Consider the following 16222-nt stretch of genomic DNA (forward strand, 5'->3'; position numbering starts at 1 on the left):
ACTCTCTGTCTGTATATGACTGGCTGTATCACTGCTTGGTTACCACTGATATTGACTGGCTGTATCACTGCTTGGTTACCACTGATATTGACTGGCTGTATCACTGCTTGGTTACCACTGATATTGACTGGCTGTATCACTGCTTGGTTACCACTGATACTGACTGGGTGTATCACTGCTTGGTTACCACTGATATTGACTGGCTGCATCACTGCTTGGCAACAGCACCGGCCTCGATCGCATGGTGCAAGAGAGGGTTGTGTGTACCATCCAGGACATCTATCAGGCAGTGTGAAAAGAAGGCCTGGAAAATCGTCAAAGACTCCAACCACTCAAGCCATAGACTATTTTCTCTGCTGCCGCACGGCAAGAGGTACCGGTGCATCAAGTCTGACTCCATCAGGCTCTCGAACAGCTTCTATCTCCAAGCAATACTGACTGATAAAGAGCTGACAAAATAGCCACACAGACAGAGTTTACCTTGGATCTTCATTGACCTTTTATTTACATCTTGGCACTCTCTATGCCCACTCACAGGGCCCTGCCCACTCACAGGGCCCTGCCCACTCACAGGGCCCTGCCCACTCACAGGGCCCTGCCCACTCACAGGGCCCTGCACACTCACAGGGCCCTGCCCACTCACAGGGCCCTGCCCACCCACAGGGCCCTGCCCACTCACAGGGCCCTGCCCACTCACAGGGCCCTGCCCACTCACAGGGCCCTGCACACTACACACACACAAACACTCACTCCATTATCTTCTCACTCCTACATTTATACTGACTCTACACACCCACTCGCCCACACACATGCAGTGCCTTGCAAAAGTATTCATCCCCCTTGGTATTTAAAATGATTTTTATTTGGATGTCATGTAATGGACATACACAAAATAGTCCAAATTGGTGAAGTGAAATGAAAAAAATAACTTGTTATTTTTTACCTTTTGCTATGAACCCCTAAATAAGATCTGGTGCAAATAATTACCTTCAGAAGTCACATAATAAGTTAAATAAAGTCCACCTGTTTGCAATCTAAGTGTCACATGATCTGTCACAAGATCTCAGTATATATACACCTGTTCTGAAAGGCCCCAGAGTCTGCAACACCACTAAACAAGGGGCACCACCAAGCAAGCGGCACCATGAAGACCAAGGAGCTCTCCAAACAGGTCAGGGACAAAGTTGTGGAGAAGTACAGATCAGGGTTGGGTTATAAAAAAACATCACCAACTTTGAACATCCCACAGAGCATCATTAAATCCATTATTAAAAAATTGAAAGAATGTGGCACCACAACAAACCTGCCAAGAGAGGGCCGCCCACCTAAACTCACGGACCAGGCAAGGAGGGCATTAATCAGAGAGGCAGCAAAGAGACCAAAGAAAACCCTGAAGGAGCCACAAAGCTCCACAGCGGAGATTGGAGTATCTGTCCATAGGACCACTTTAAGCCGTACACTCCACAGAGCTGGGCTTTATGGAAGAGTGGCCAGAAAAAAAGCCATGGCTTAAAGAAAAATAATAAGCAAACACGTTTGGTGTTCATCAAAAGTCATGTGGGAGACTCCCCAAACATATGGAACTGAGATGACAGAGACCCCTGACACTGAAATGACAGAGACCCCTGAGTCAGATGAGACTAAAATTGAACTTTTTGGCCATCAAGGAAAATGCTATATCTGGCGCAAACCCAACACCTCTCATCACCCTGAGAATACCATCCCCACAGTGAAGCATGGTGGTGGCAGCATCATGCTGTGGGGATGTTTATCATCGGCAGGGACTGGGAAACTGGTCAGAAATGAAGGAATGATGTATGGCGCTTAATACAGGGAAATTCTTGAGGGAAACCTGTTTAATTATTCCAGAGATTTGAGACTGGGACCGAGTAATACATTAATATTGATTATCACATTGTTTTGGGTTTGAGTTTTCAAGAAATACATTTCCCTGTACTTGTTGTTCATGTGACACTAAGACTTGAAACTTGACTGCTAAATTGACAAAGTATCCACAAAATGTTTGTATGTAAGTGGTGCAGAGATGTAATAACCAAACGGAATGGTGATAAAAGTTTACAAATTCAAACAAATCCAACTTTCGATGTTTCTATCCCTTTTCATCACGTTATCGGAGATCGGCAAAGTGTTCTGAACTTCTGTTTTTCTATACTGTGCTCAGAGTAAATCGGTAACCTAGGAGACAACAGGCAAGATGATGTGGGTTTGTGTTAAGGGTCTGTTAGAGAACAGAATGAGGGGTGGGAATGTTACTGACAAAGCACATTCCATCTATAAGCACAGTGTGTAGGTGATGAGGAGGTTGAGCCAAGGTGAAGGACTGTGGTTAACATGAAATACATTTTCCTTTGTGGAGACCTTTCGTCTTTTCACGAAGGACTATGTAGACCAAACACTGAGAGAGAGAGAGAAAAGAGTTCACAGAAAATTGCAAAGTAGTCAGGGACAGAGACGGGGACAGGGACAGGGACAGAGACAGAGACAGGGACAGAGACAGGGACAGAGACAGAGACAGGGACAGAGACAGGGACAGGGACAGAGACAGAGACAGGGACAGGGACAGGGACAGAGACAGAGACAGAGACAGGGACAGAGACAGGGACAGGGACAGAGACAGGGACAGGGACAGAGACAGAGACAGGGACAGGGACAGAGACAGGGACAGGGACAGAGACAGAGACAGAGACAGGGACAGAGACAGAGACAGGGACAGGGACAGAGACAGGGACAGAGACAGAGACAGAGACAGGGACAGGGACAGAGACAGAGACAGGGACAGGGACAGGGACAGGGACAGAGACAGAGACAGGGACAGGGACAGGGACAGAGACAGAGACAGGGACAGAGACAGGGACAGGGACAGAGACAGAGACAGGGACAGAGACAGAGACAGGGATAGAGACAGGGATAGAGAGAGGGACAGGGACAGAGACGGGGACAGGGACATGTTCTCTTGTCTCTACTTGGTTGATCTTAACAAGAACATCCTCACTTCCACTTCTAACAGTTAGCAGAGATAAATGTTGTAATCTACGAATCTAATTATATTCTGATGAATGTTGTAATCTACGAATCGTATTTGTGCTGAGAAGTAAAGTTTATAAAAGAGAACGTGCTCGATCCATTTGTGAACTAAACATTGTCATCATAAATAGTGCATAACAAGTTCAACAAGCATTTGAGAAGTGTATAAGCATACAATAAATTATAATTATATTCTGTAGTCACTGATAAATTATAATTATATTCTGTAATCAGTGATAAATTATAATTATATTCTGTAGTCAGTGATGAATAAAACCTAATGTTCTCCCAGTAACAGCAACTAGTGTGACACTGAGACTGAGATGACAGAGACCCCAGAGACTGAGATGACAGAGACCCCTGAGACTGAGATGACAGAGACTCCTGAGACTGAGATGACAGAGACCCCTGAGACTGAGATGACAGAGACCCCTGAGACTGAGATGACAGAGTCCCCAGAAACTGAGATGACAGAGACCCCTGAGACGGAGATGATAGAGACTCCTGAGACTGACATTCCTGAGACTGAGATGACAGAGACCCTTGAGACTGAGATGACAGAGACCCCTGAGACTGAGATGACAGAGACCCCTGAGACTGAGAAGACAGAGACCCCTGAGACTGAGATGACAGTTAACACTGAGACTGAGATGACAGAGACCCCTGAGACTGAGATGACAGAGACCCCTGAGACTGAGATGACAGAGGCCCCTAAGACTGAGATGACAGAGACCCCTGAGACTGAGATGATAGAGACCCCTGAGACTGAGATGACAGAGACCCCTGAGACTGAGATGGCAGAGATGACAGAGACTGAGATGACAGAGACCCCTGAGACTGAGATGACAGAGACCTCTGAGACTGAGATGACAGAGACCTCTGAAACTGAGATGACAGAGACCCCTGAGACTGAGATGACAGAGACCCCTGAGACTGAGATGACAGAGACCCCTGAGACTGAGATGACAGAGACCCCTGAGACTGAGATGACAGAGACCCCTGAGACTAAGTGGGATAAATGCAGGAAGCAGCTCACTGTGAGATTGCTGCCCAGGGCAAAACACTGGTATATACACACACACACACACACACACACACACACACACACACACACACACACACACACACACACACACACACACACACACACACACACACACACACAATACATCACTCAGTCAGGCGTGGGTGTTGCTGAGTAAGATACTTGATTGAGATGGACTTGTGGAACAACAGATTGTCAAGACAACAGGACAAATACAGCGTGCTAGATTTACTGCGGAAGTTTATGTCCTAGTTCCTAGACCTATAGATACAGCGATCAGTTGAACGGTTCTCTCCTAGTTCCTAGACCAATAGATACAGCGATCAGTTAAACGGTTCTCTCCTAGTTCCTAGACCTATAGATACAGCGATCAGTTGAACGGTTCTCTCCTAGTTCCTAGACCTATAGATACAGCGATCAGTTAAACGGTTCTCTCCTAGTTCCTAGACCTATAGATACAGCGATCAGTTAAACGGTTCTCTCCTAGTTCCTAGACCTATAGATACAGCGATCAGTTAAACGGTTCTCTCCTAGTTCCTAGACCTATAGATACAGCGATCAGTTAAACGGTTCTCTCTAGTTCCTAGACCTATAGATACAGCGATCAGTTAAACGGTTCTCTCCTAGTTCCTAGACCTATAGATACAGCGATCAGTTAAACGGTTCTCTCCTAGTTCCTAGACCTATAGATACAGCGATCAGTTGAACGGTTCTCTCCTAGTTCCTAGACCTATAGATACAGCGATCAGTTAAACGGTTCTCTCCTAGTTCCTAGACCTATAGATACAGCGATCAGTTAAACGGTTCTCTCCTAGTTCCTAGACCTATAGATACAGCGATCAGTTAAACGGTTCTCTCCTAGTTCCTAGACCTATAGATACAGCGATCAGTTAAACGGTTCTCTCCTAGTTCCTAGACCTATAGATACAGCGATCAGTTAAACGGTTCTCTCCTAGTTCCTAGACCTATAGATACAGCGATCAGTTGAACGGTTCTCTCCTAGTTCCTAGACCTATAGATACAGCGATCAGTTAAACGGTTCTCTCCTAGTTCCTAGACCTATAGATACAGCGATCAGTTAAACGGGACTCCCAGAGTCGGATGCCTTTCTCCTGATTCTATGGACTCCCCTATTGCTCCTAAGGTGCACGTGGTCTTGTTACTATTATGTGTTATTGATCTGTGTCTTGTTACTATTATGTGTTATTGATCTGTGTCTTGTTACTAATTAATGAAGCTTGGGATCTATTCTCTGACTCTCTATCTGTCTCCCCCCTCCCTCTCCCCAACTATCTGTCTCCCCCTCCCTCCCCCAACTATCTGTCTCCCCCTCCCTCCCCCCAACTATCTGTCTCCCCCTCCCTCTCCCCAACTACCTGTCTCCCCCTCCCTCTCCCCAACTATCTGTCTCCCCCTCCCTCCCCCAACTATCTGTGTCTCCCCCTCCCTCTCCCCAACTATCTGTCTCCCCCTCCCTCTCCCCAACTATCTGTCTCTCCCCTCCCCAACTCCCTCCCCCAACTATCTGTCTCCCCCTCCCTCTCCCCAACTATCTGTCTCCCCCTCCCTCTCCCCAACTATCTGTCTCCCCCCTCCCTCTCCCCAACTATCTGTCTCCCCCCCCCTCTCCCCAACTACCTGTCTCCCCCTCCCTCTCCCCAACTATCTGTCTCCCCCCTCCCTCTCCCCAACTATCTGTCTCCCCCTCCCTCCCCAACTATCTGTCTCCCCCTCCCTCTCCCCAACTATCTGTCTCCCCCTCCCTCTCCCCAACTATCTGTCTCCCCCTCCCTCTCCCCAACTATCTGTCTCCCCCTCCCTCCCCCAACTATCTGTCTCCCCCTCCCTCCCCCAACTATCTGTCTCCCCTCCCTCCCCCAACTATCTGTCTCCCCCTCCCTCTCCCCAACTATCTGTCTCCCCCCCTCTCCCCAACTATCCCTCTCCCCAACTACCTGTCTCCCCCTCCCTCTCCCCAACTATCTGTCTCCCCCTCCCTCTCCCCAACTATCTGTCTCCCCCTCCCTCTCCCCAACTATCTGTCTCCCCTCCCTCCCCCAACTATCTGTCTCCCCCTCCCTCTCCCCAACTATCTGTCTCCCCCTCCCTCCCTCCCCCAACTATCTGTCTCCCCCTCCCTCTCCCTGTCTCCCCTCCTCTGACTATCTGTCTCCCCCTCCCTCCCCCCAACTATCTGTCTCCCCCTCCCTCCCCCAACTATCTGTCTCCCCCCCTCCCTCTCCCCAACTATCTGTCTCCCCCTCCCTCCCCCAACTATCTGTCTCTCCCTCCCTCCCCCCCCACTATCTGTCTCCCCCCCTCCCTCTCCCCAACTATCTGTCTCCCCCTCCCTCTCCCCAACTATCTGTCTCCCCCTCCCTCTCCCCAACTATCTGTCTCCCCTCCCTCCCCAACTATCTGTCTCCCCCTCCCTCCCCCCAACTATCTGTCTCCCCCTCCCTCCCCCAACTATCTGTCTCCCCCTCCCTCCCCCCCAACTATCTGTCTCCCCCCCCTCCCTCTCCCCAACTATCTGTCTCCCCTCCCTCCCTCTCCCCCAACTACCTGTCTCCCCTCTCCCTCCCCCAACTATCTGTCTCCCCTCCCTCTCCCCAACTATCTGTCTCCCCCTCCCTCTCCCCAACTATCTGTCTCCCCCCTCCCTCCCCCAACTATCTGTCTCCCCTCCCTCCCCAACTATCTGTCTCCCCCCTCCCTCCCCAACTATCTGTCTCCCCCTCCCTCCCCCAACTATCTGTCTCCCCCTCCCTCCCCCCCAACTATCTGTCTCCCCCTCCCTCTCCCCCCTCCCTCTCCAACTATCTGTCTCTCCCCTCCCTCTCCCCAACTATCTGTCTCCCCCTCCCTCTCCCTCAACTATCTGTCTCCCCCTCCCTCCCCCAACTATCTGTCTCCCCCCTCCCTCTCCCCAACTATCTGTCTCCCCCTCCCTCTCCCCAACTATCTGTCTCTCCCTCCCTCTCCCCAACTATCTGTCTCCCCCTCCCTCCCCAACTATCTGTCTCCCCCTCCCTCTCCCAAACTATCTGTCTCCCCCTCCCTCCCCCCAACTATCTGTCTCCCCCCTCCCTCCCCAACTATCTGTCTCCCCCTCCCTCTCAAAAACTATCTGTCTCCCCCTCCCTCCCCCAACTATCTGTCTCCCCCTCCCTCTCCCCAACTATCTGTCTCCCCCTCCCTCCCCCAACTATCTGTCTCCCCTCCCTCCCCCAACTATCTGTCTCCCCCTCCCTCTCCCAACTATCTGTCTCCCCCTCCCTCTCCCCAACTATCTGTCTCCCCCTCCCTCTCCCCAACTATCTGTCTCCCCCTCCCTCTCCCCAACTATCTGTGTCTCCCCCTCCCTCTCCCCAACTATCTGTCTCCCCCTCCCTCCCCCCAACTATCTGTCTCCCTCCCTCTCCCCAACTATCTGTCTCCCCCTCCCTCCCCCAACTATCTGTCTCCCCCTCCCCTCTCCCCAACTATCTGTCTCCCCCTCCCTCTCCCCAACTATCTGTCTCCCCCTCCTCCCCCCAACTATCTGTCTCCCCCTCCCTCTCCCCAACTATCTGTCTCCCCCTCCCTCTCCCCAACTATCTGTCTCCCCCTCCCTCCCCCAACTATCTGTCTCCCCCTCCCTCTCCCCAACTATCTGTCTCCCCTCCCTCCCCCAACTATCTGTCTCCCCCCCTCCCTCTCCCCAACTATCTGTCTCCCCCTCCCTCCCCCCAACTATCTGTCTCCCCCTCCCTCCCCCAACTATCTGTCTCCCCCTCCCTCCCCAACTATCTGTCTCCCCCTCCCTCTCCCCAACTATCTGTCTCCCCCTCCCTCCCCCAACTATCTGTCTCCCCCTCCCTCCCCCCAACTATCTGTGTCTCCCCTCCCTCCCCCAACTATCTGTGTCTCCCCCTCCCTCCCCCAACTATCTGTCTCCCCCCCTCCCTCCCCCAACTATCTGTGTCTCCCCCTCCCTCCCCAACTATCTGTCTCCCCCTCCCTCCCCCAACTATCTGTCTCCCCCTCCCTCCCCCCAACTATCGGTGTCTCCCCCTCCCTCCCCCCAACTATCTGTCTCCCCCTCCCTCCCCCAACTATCTCTGTCTCCCCCTCCCTCCCCCAACTATCTGTCTCCCCCTCCCTCTCCCCAACTATCTGTCTCCCCCTCCCTCCCCAACTATCTGTCTCCCCCTCCCTCTCCCCAACTATCTGTCTCCCCCTCCCTCTCCCCAACTATCTGTCTCCCCTCCCTCCCCCAACTATCTGTCTCCCCCTCCCTCTCCCCAACTATCTGTCTCCCCCTCCCTCCCCCAACTATCTTTGTCTCCCCCTCCCTCCCCCAACTATCTGTCTTCCCCCTCCCTCTCCCCAACTATCTGTCTCCCCCCTCCCTCCCCCAACTATCTGTGTCTCCTCCCTCCCTCCCCCAACTATCTGTCTCCCCCTCCCTCCCCCAACTATCTGTGTCTCCCCCTCCCTCCCCCAACTATCTGTGTCTCCCCCTCCCTCCCCCAACTATCTGTGTCTCCCCCTCCCTCCCCAACTATCTGTCTCCCCCTCCCTCCCCCAACTATCTGTCTCCCCTCCCTCCCCCAACTATCGGTGTCTCCCCTCCCTCCCCCAACTATCTGTCTCCCCATCCCTCCCCCAACTATCTCTGTCTCCCCCCCCTCCCCCAACTATCTGTCTCCCCCTCCCTCCCCAACTATCTGTCTCCCCCTCCCTCCCCCAACTATCTGTCTCCCCCTCCCTCCCCCAACTATCGGTGTCTCCCCCTCCCTCCCCAACTATCTGTCTCCCCCATCCCTCCCCCAACTATCTCTGTCTCCCCCTCCCTCTCCCCAACTATCTGTCTCCCCCTCCCTCCCCCAACTATCTGTGTCTCCCCCTCCCTCTCCCCAACTATCTGTCTCCCCCTCCCTCTCCCCAACTATCTGTCTCCCCCTCCCTCCCCCAACTATCTGTGTCTCCCCCTCCCTCCCCCCAAATATCTGTCTCCCCCTCCCTCTCCCCAACTATCTGTGTCTCCCCCTCCCTCCCCAACTATCTGTCTCCCCCTCCCTCCCCAACTATCTGTGTCTCCCCTCCCTCTCCCCAACTATCTGTCTCCCCCCTCCCTCCCCCCCTCCCTCCCCCAACTATCTGTCTCCCCCTCCCTCCCCCAACTATCTGTCTCCCCCTCCCTCCCCCAACTATCTGTCTCCCCTCCCTCCCCCAACTATCTGTCTCCCCCTCCCTCCCCCAAATATCTGTCTCCCCCTCCTCCCCAACTATCTGTGTCTCCCCTCCCTCCCCAACTATCTGTCTCCCCCTCCTCCCCCAACTATCTGTGTCTCCCCCTCCCTCCCCCAACTATCTGTCTCCCCCTCCCTCCCCCAACTATCTGTCTCCCCCTCCCTCCCCCAACTATCTGTGTCTCCCCTCCCTCCCCCAACTATCTGTCTCCCCCTCCCTCCCCCAACTATCTGTGTCTCCCCCTCCCTCCCCCAACTATCTGTGTCTCCCCCTCCCTCCCCCAACTATCTGTCTCCCCCTCCCTCCCCCCAACTATCTGTCTCCCCCTCCCTCCCCCAACTATCTGTGTCTCCCCCTCCCTCCCCCAACTATCTGTCTCCCCCCTCCCTCCCCCAACTATCTGTGTCTCCCCCCTCCCTCCCCCAACTATCTGTGTCTCCCCCTCCCTCCCCCAACTATCTGTGTCTCCCCCTCCCTCCCCCAACTATCTGTCTCCCCCTCCCTCCCCAACTATCTGTCTCCCCCTCCCTCCCCCAAATATCTGTCTCCCCCTCCCTCTCCCCAACTATCTGTCTCCTCCCTCCCTCCCCCAACTATCTGTCTCCCCCTCCCTCCCCCAACTATCTGTGTCTCCCCCTCCCTCCCCCAACTATCTGTGTCTCCCCCAACTATCTGTGTCTCCCCCTCCCTCCCCAACTATCTGTCTCCCCCTCCCTCCCCCAACTATCTGTCTCCCCCTCCCTCCCCCAACTATCGGTGTCTCCCCCTCCCTCCCCCAACTATCTGTCTCCCCTCCCTCCCCCAACTATCTGTCTCCCCTCCCTCCCCCAACTATCGGTGTCTCCCCCTCCCTCCCCCAACTATCTCTGTCTCCCCCTCCCTCCCCCAACTATCTGTCTCCCCCTCCCTCTCCCCAACTATCTGTCTCCCCCTCCCTCCCCCCAACTATCTGTGTCTCCCCCTCCCTCTCCCCAACTATCTGTCTCCCCCTCCCTCTCCCCAACTATCTGTCTCCCCTCCCTCCCCCAACTATCTGTGTCTCCCCCTCCCTCCCCCCAAATATCTGTCTCCCCCTCCCTCTCCCCCAACTATCTGTGTCTCCCCTCCCTCCCCAACTATCTGTCTCCCCCTCCCTCCCCAACTATCTGTGTCTCCCTCCCTCTCCCCAACTATCTGTCTCCCCCTCCCTCCCCCAACTATCTGTGTCTCCCCCTCCCTCCCCCAACTATCTGTCTCCCCCTCCCTCCCCCCAACTATCTGTCTCCCCCTCCCTCCCCCAACTATCTGTGTCTCCCCCTCCCTCCCCCCAACTATCTGTCTCCCCCCTCCCTCCCCCAACTATCTGTGTCTCCCCCTCCCTCCCCCAACTATCTGTGTCTCCCCCTCCCTCCCCCAACTATCTGTGTCTCCCCCTCCCTCCCCAACTATCTGTCTCCCCTCCCTCCCCCAACTATCTGTCTCCCCCTCCCTCCCCCCCAACTATCTGTGTCTCCCCCTCCCTCCCCCAACTATCTGTCTCCCCCTCCCTCCCCCAACTATCTGTCTCCCCCTCCCTCCCCAACTATCTGTCTCCCCCTCCCTCCCCAACTATCTGTCTCCCCCTCCCTCCCCAACTATCTGTCTCCCCCTCCCTCCACAACTATCTGTCTCCCCCTCCCTCCCCAACTATCTCTGTCTCCCCCTCCCTCCCCCAACTATCTGTGTCTCCCCCTCCCTCCCCCAACTATCTGTGTCTCCCCCTCCCTCCCCCAACTATCTGTGTCTCCCCCTCCCTCCCCCCAACTATCTGTCTCCCCCTCCCTCCCCAACTATCTGTCTCCCCCTCCCTCCCCCAACTATCTGTCTCCCCTCCCTCCCCCAACTATCGGTGTCTCCCCCTCCCTCCCCCCAACTATCTGTCTCCCCCTCCCTCTCCCCAACTATCTGTGTCTCCCCCTCCCTCCCCCCAACTATCTGTGTCTCCCCCTCCCTCCCCCAACTATCTGTCTCCCCCAACTATCTGTGTCTCCCCCTCCCCCCCCCAACTATCTGTGTCTCCCCCTCCCTCCCCCAACTATCTGTGTCTCCCCCTCCCTCCCCAACTATCTGTCTCCCCCTCCCTCCCCCAACTATCGGTGTCTCCCCCTCCCTCCCCCCCAACTATCTGTCTCCCCCTCCCTCTCCCCAACTATCTGTCTCCCCCTCCCTCCCCCAACTATCTGTGTCTCCCCCTCCCTCCCCCCCAACTATCTGTCTCCCCCCTCCCTCCCCCAACTATCTGTCTCCCCCTCCCTCCCCCAACTATCTGTCTCCCCCTCCCTCCCCCCAACTATCTGTGTCTCCCCCTCCCTCCCCCAACTATCTGTGTCTCCCCCTCCCTCCCCCAACTATCTGTGTCTCCCCCTCCCTCCCCAACTATCTGTCTCCCCCTCCCTCCCCCAACTATCTGTCTCCCCCTCCCTCCCCCAACTATCTGTCTCCCCTCCCTCCCCCCCCAACTATCTGTCTCCCCCTCCCTCTCCCCAACTATCTGTCTCCCCTCCCTCCCCCCAACTATCTGTGTCTCCCCCTCCCTCCCCCAACTATCTGTGTCTCCCCCTCCCTCCCCCCAACTATCTGTGTCTCCCCCTCCCTCCCCAACTATCTGTCTCCCCCTCCCTCCCCCAACTATCTGTCTCCCCCTCCCTCCCCCCAACTATTTGTCTCCCCCTCCCTCCCCCAACTATCGGTGTCTCCCCCTCCCTCCCCCAACTATCTGTCTCCCCCTCCCTCCCCCAACTATCTCTGTCTCCCCCTCCCTCCCCCAACTATCTGTCTCCCCCTCCCTCCCCCAACTATCTCTCTCCCCCTCCCTCCCCCAACTATCGGTGTCTCCCCTCCCTCCCCCAACTATCTGTGTCTCCCCCTCCCTCCCCCCAACTATCTGTCTCCCCCCTCCCTCCCCCAACTATCTCTCTCCCCCTCCCTCCCCCAACTATCGGTGTCTCCCCTCCCTCCCCCAACTATCTGTGTCTCCCCTCCCCCCCCCCACTATCTGTCTCCCCCTCCCCCAACTATCTGTCTCCCCCTCCCTCCCCCAACTATCTGTGTCTCCCCTCCCTCCCCCCAACTATCTGTCTCCCCCTCCCTCCCCCAACTATCTGTCTCCCCCCCTCCCTCCCCCAACTATCTGTCCTCCCCTCCCTCCCCAACTATCTGCCTCCCCCTCCCTCCCCAACTATATGTGTCTCCCCCAACTATCTGTCTCCCCCTCCCTCCCCCAACTATCTGTCTCCCCCTCCCTCCCCCAACTATCTGCCTCCCCCTCCCTCCCCCAACTATCTGCCTCCCCCTCCCTCCCCCAACTATATGTGTCTCCCCTCCCTCCCCCCAACTATCTGTCTCCCCCTCCCTCCCCCAACTATCTGTCTCCCCCTCCCTCCCCAACTATCTGTGTCTCCCCCTCCCTCCCCCCAACTATATGTGTCTCCCCCTCCCTCCCCCAACTATCTGTCTCCCCCAACTATCTGTGTCTCCCCCTCCCTCCACCCAACTATCTGTGTCTCCCCCTCCCTCCCCCCAACTATCTGTGTCTCCCCCTCCCTCCCCCAACTATCTGTCTCCCCCCAACTATCTGTGTCTCCCCCTCCCTCCCCCAACTATCTGTCTCCCCCATCCCTCCCCCAACTATCTGTGTCTCCACCCTCCCTCCCCAACTATCTGTGTCTCCCCCTCCCTCCCCCAACTATCTGTCTCCCCCTCCCTCCCCCAACTATCTGCCTCCCCCTCCCGCCCCAACTATATGTGTCTCCCCCAACTATCTGTCTCCCCTCCCTCCCCCAACTATCTGTCTCCCCCTCCCTCCCCCCAACTATCTGCCTCCCCCTCCCTCCCCAACTATATGTGTCTCCCACCTCCCTCCCCCCAACTATCTGTCTCCCCCCCTCCCCCCAACTATCTGTCTCCCCTCCCTCCCCCCAACTATCTGTCTCCCCTCCCTCCCCCAACTATCTGTCTCCCCCTCCTCCCCAACTATCTGTCTCCCCCTCCCTCCCCAACTATCTGTGTCTCCCCCTCCCTCCCCAACTATCTGTCTCCCCTCCCTCCCCAACTATCTGTGTCTCCCCCTCCCTCCCCAACTATCTCGTCTCCCCTCCCTCCCCAACTATCTGTCTCTCCCCCTCCCTCCCCCAACTATCTGTCTCCCCCAACTATCTGTGTCTCCCCCTCCCTCCCCCAACTATCTGTGTCTCCACCTCCCTCCACAACTATCTGTGTCTCCCCCTCCCTCCCCCAACTATCTGTCTCCCCCTCCCTCCCCCAACTATCTGTCTCCCCCTCCCTCCCCAACTATATGTGTCTCCCCCTCCCTCCCCCAACTATCTGTCTCCCCTCCCTCCCCCAACTATCTGTCTCCCCCTCCCTCCCCCAACTATCTGTCTCCCCCTCCCTCCCCAACTATATGTATCTCCCCCTCCCTCCCCCAACTATCTGTCTCCCCCTCCCTCCCCCAACTATCTGTCTCCCCCTCCCTCCCCCAAACTATCTGTGTCTCCCCTCCTCCCCAACTATATGTGTCTCCCCCTCCCTCCCCAACTATCTGTGTCTCCCCCTCCCTCCCCCAACTATCTGTCTCCCCCTCCCTCCCCAACTATCTGTGTCTCCCCCTCCCTCCCCAACTATCTGTGTCTCCCCCTCCCTCCCCAACTATCTGTGTCTCCCCCTCCCTCCCCAACTATCTGTGTCTCCCCCTCCCTCCCCAACTATCTGTCTCCCCCTCCCTCCCCAACTATCTGTGTCTCCCCCTCCCTCCCCAACTATCTGTGTCTCCCCCTCCCTCCCCAACTATCTGTGTCTCCCCCTCCCTCCCCAACTATCTGTGTCTCCCCCTCCCTCCCCAACTATCTGTCTCCCCCCTCCCCCTCCAGACGGTGCGTACAGTGCGACGGCGGCGATGTTACCCTCCGACCTGGAAGCGCTGGGCGTTCTTTCTGTTCCCGGGGACGATGATAGCGGTTTCAGCCGTGGCGCTCTATGCCTTCGTGGAGACAGAGGACAACTACTTCTACATACACTCTATCTGGCACATGCTGATCGCCGGCAGCGTGGGCTTCCTGCTCCCTCCCCGCGCCAAGCCCCGCACCAAGCTCACACCTCTGAAACGTCGGAAGGGGTGTGGCTACCAGCTGTGCGTCAACGAGCACGAGGAGATGGGATTGGTGGACCCGGTCCCTGCCATAGTCGCTATCAATAGTATTAGTATCAGCTGATGCCTGAGATCAGTAACTCTGACTGACTGTACCAGCTGGACATAGGATCTAGCACCTATTGACTGACTGTACCAGCTGGACACGGGATCTAGCACCTATTGACTGACTGTACCAGCTGGACACGGGATCTAGCACCTACTGACTGACTGTACCAGCTGGACACGGGATCTAGCGCCTATTGACTGACTGTACCAGCTGGACACGGGATCTAGCACCTATTGACTGACTGTACCAGCTGGACACGGGATCTAGCACCTACTGACTGACTGTACCAGCAGGACATGGGATATAACATCTACTGACTTACTGACTGTACCGGATGGATGTGGGATCTAGCACCTACTGACTGACTGACTGTACCAGCTGGAAGTAGGATCTAGCAACCTACTGACTGACTGACTGTACCAGCTGGACATCGGATCTAGCACCTACTGACTGACTGTACTAGCTGGACATGGGATATAACATCTACTGACTGACACTACCAGCTGGATGTGGGATATAGCACCTACTGACTGACTGACTGTACCAGCTGGATGTGGGATCTAGCAGCTACCGACTGACTGTACCAGCTGGACATGGGATATAGCACCTACTGACTGACTGAACCAGCTGGACATGGGATATAGCACCTACTGACTGACTGACTGTACCAGCTGGATGTGGGATCTAGCACCTACTGACTGACTCTTCCAGCTGAGGATGGGATCTATCACGTACTGACTGAGTGTACCAGCCGAGGATGGGATCTAGCCCTAACTCTGACTGACTGTACCAGATGAGGACAGGATCTAGCACGTACTGACTGACTGTGCCAGCTGATTAAATCCATTACTGACTGTACCAGCTGATTAAATCACTGACTGACTGTACCAGCTGATTAAATCACTTACTGACTGTACTAGCTGGCACGGCGATGGGATCTAACACCTAGTAACTGTCTGACTGACTGACTGACTGGCTAGGCTGACTGACTGGTTGGCTGGCTGACTGGCTGGCTGGCTGACTGGCTGACTTCCTGACTGATTGGCTGGCTGGCTGGCTGACTGGCTAGGCTGACTGACTGACTGACTGACTGGCTGGCTGGCTGGCTGACTTCCTGACTGATTGGCTGGCTGACTGACTGGCTGGCTGACTGGCTGGCTGACTGGCTGGCTGACTGATTGGCTGATTGGCTGGCTGACTGGCTGGCTGAATGATTGGCTGGCTGATTGGCTGGCTGTTTGGCTGGCTGGCTGGCTGGCTGACTGGCTGACTGGCTGACTGGCTGGCTGGCTGGCTGACTGACTGGCTGACTTCCTGACTGATTGGCTGGCTGGCTGACTGACTGGCTGGCTGGCTGACTGGCTGGCTGACTGTCCTTCCATTGCCTTCTCTCCCCGGGGATTCAGACGGGAAAACAAAGCCAGAGAACTTGAACCAACTGTAATGTAACTAGTTAAAGCAGGCGACACACTTGAGTCTGTCTGTCTGTCTGTCTGTCTGTCTGTTAAAGCCATGATTATTCAATACTACCATAATTATATTATTCTATTGATCTGTTATAGTTCATGATTATTCAACACCACCATAATTATATTATTCTGTTGACATTGTTGGGGTTGTGAACGTACAGTACAGTAAGAGACTATTGTTTGTGGATACTGTACTTTTTAAAGACGAAGCT

The 16222-nt window shown here is 55.3% G+C and overlaps 1 protein-coding gene across 1 annotated transcript in view; it reads left to right on the forward strand.

Annotated features, from left to right (window-relative positions):
• Nucleotides 1–14734, forward strand: part of tmem8b (transmembrane protein 8B) — a 203599-nt gene extending 188865 nt beyond the window's left edge. Inside the window, exon 10 of the mRNA XM_065026934.1 lies at nucleotides 14215–14734. Within this exon, the coding sequence (XP_064883006.1) occupies nucleotides 14215–14556 (342 nt within the window). The 3' untranslated portion in view covers nucleotides 14557–14734. The remainder of the gene's footprint in view (nucleotides 1–14214) is intronic.
• Nucleotides 14735–16222: the final 1488 nt, after the last annotated feature.

The sequence above is a fragment of the Oncorhynchus nerka genome, linkage group LG13 (genome assembly GCF_034236695.1).
Source record: "Oncorhynchus nerka isolate Pitt River linkage group LG13, Oner_Uvic_2.0, whole genome shotgun sequence".
NCBI classification, from domain to species: Eukaryota; Metazoa; Chordata; class Actinopteri; order Salmoniformes; family Salmonidae; genus Oncorhynchus; species Oncorhynchus nerka.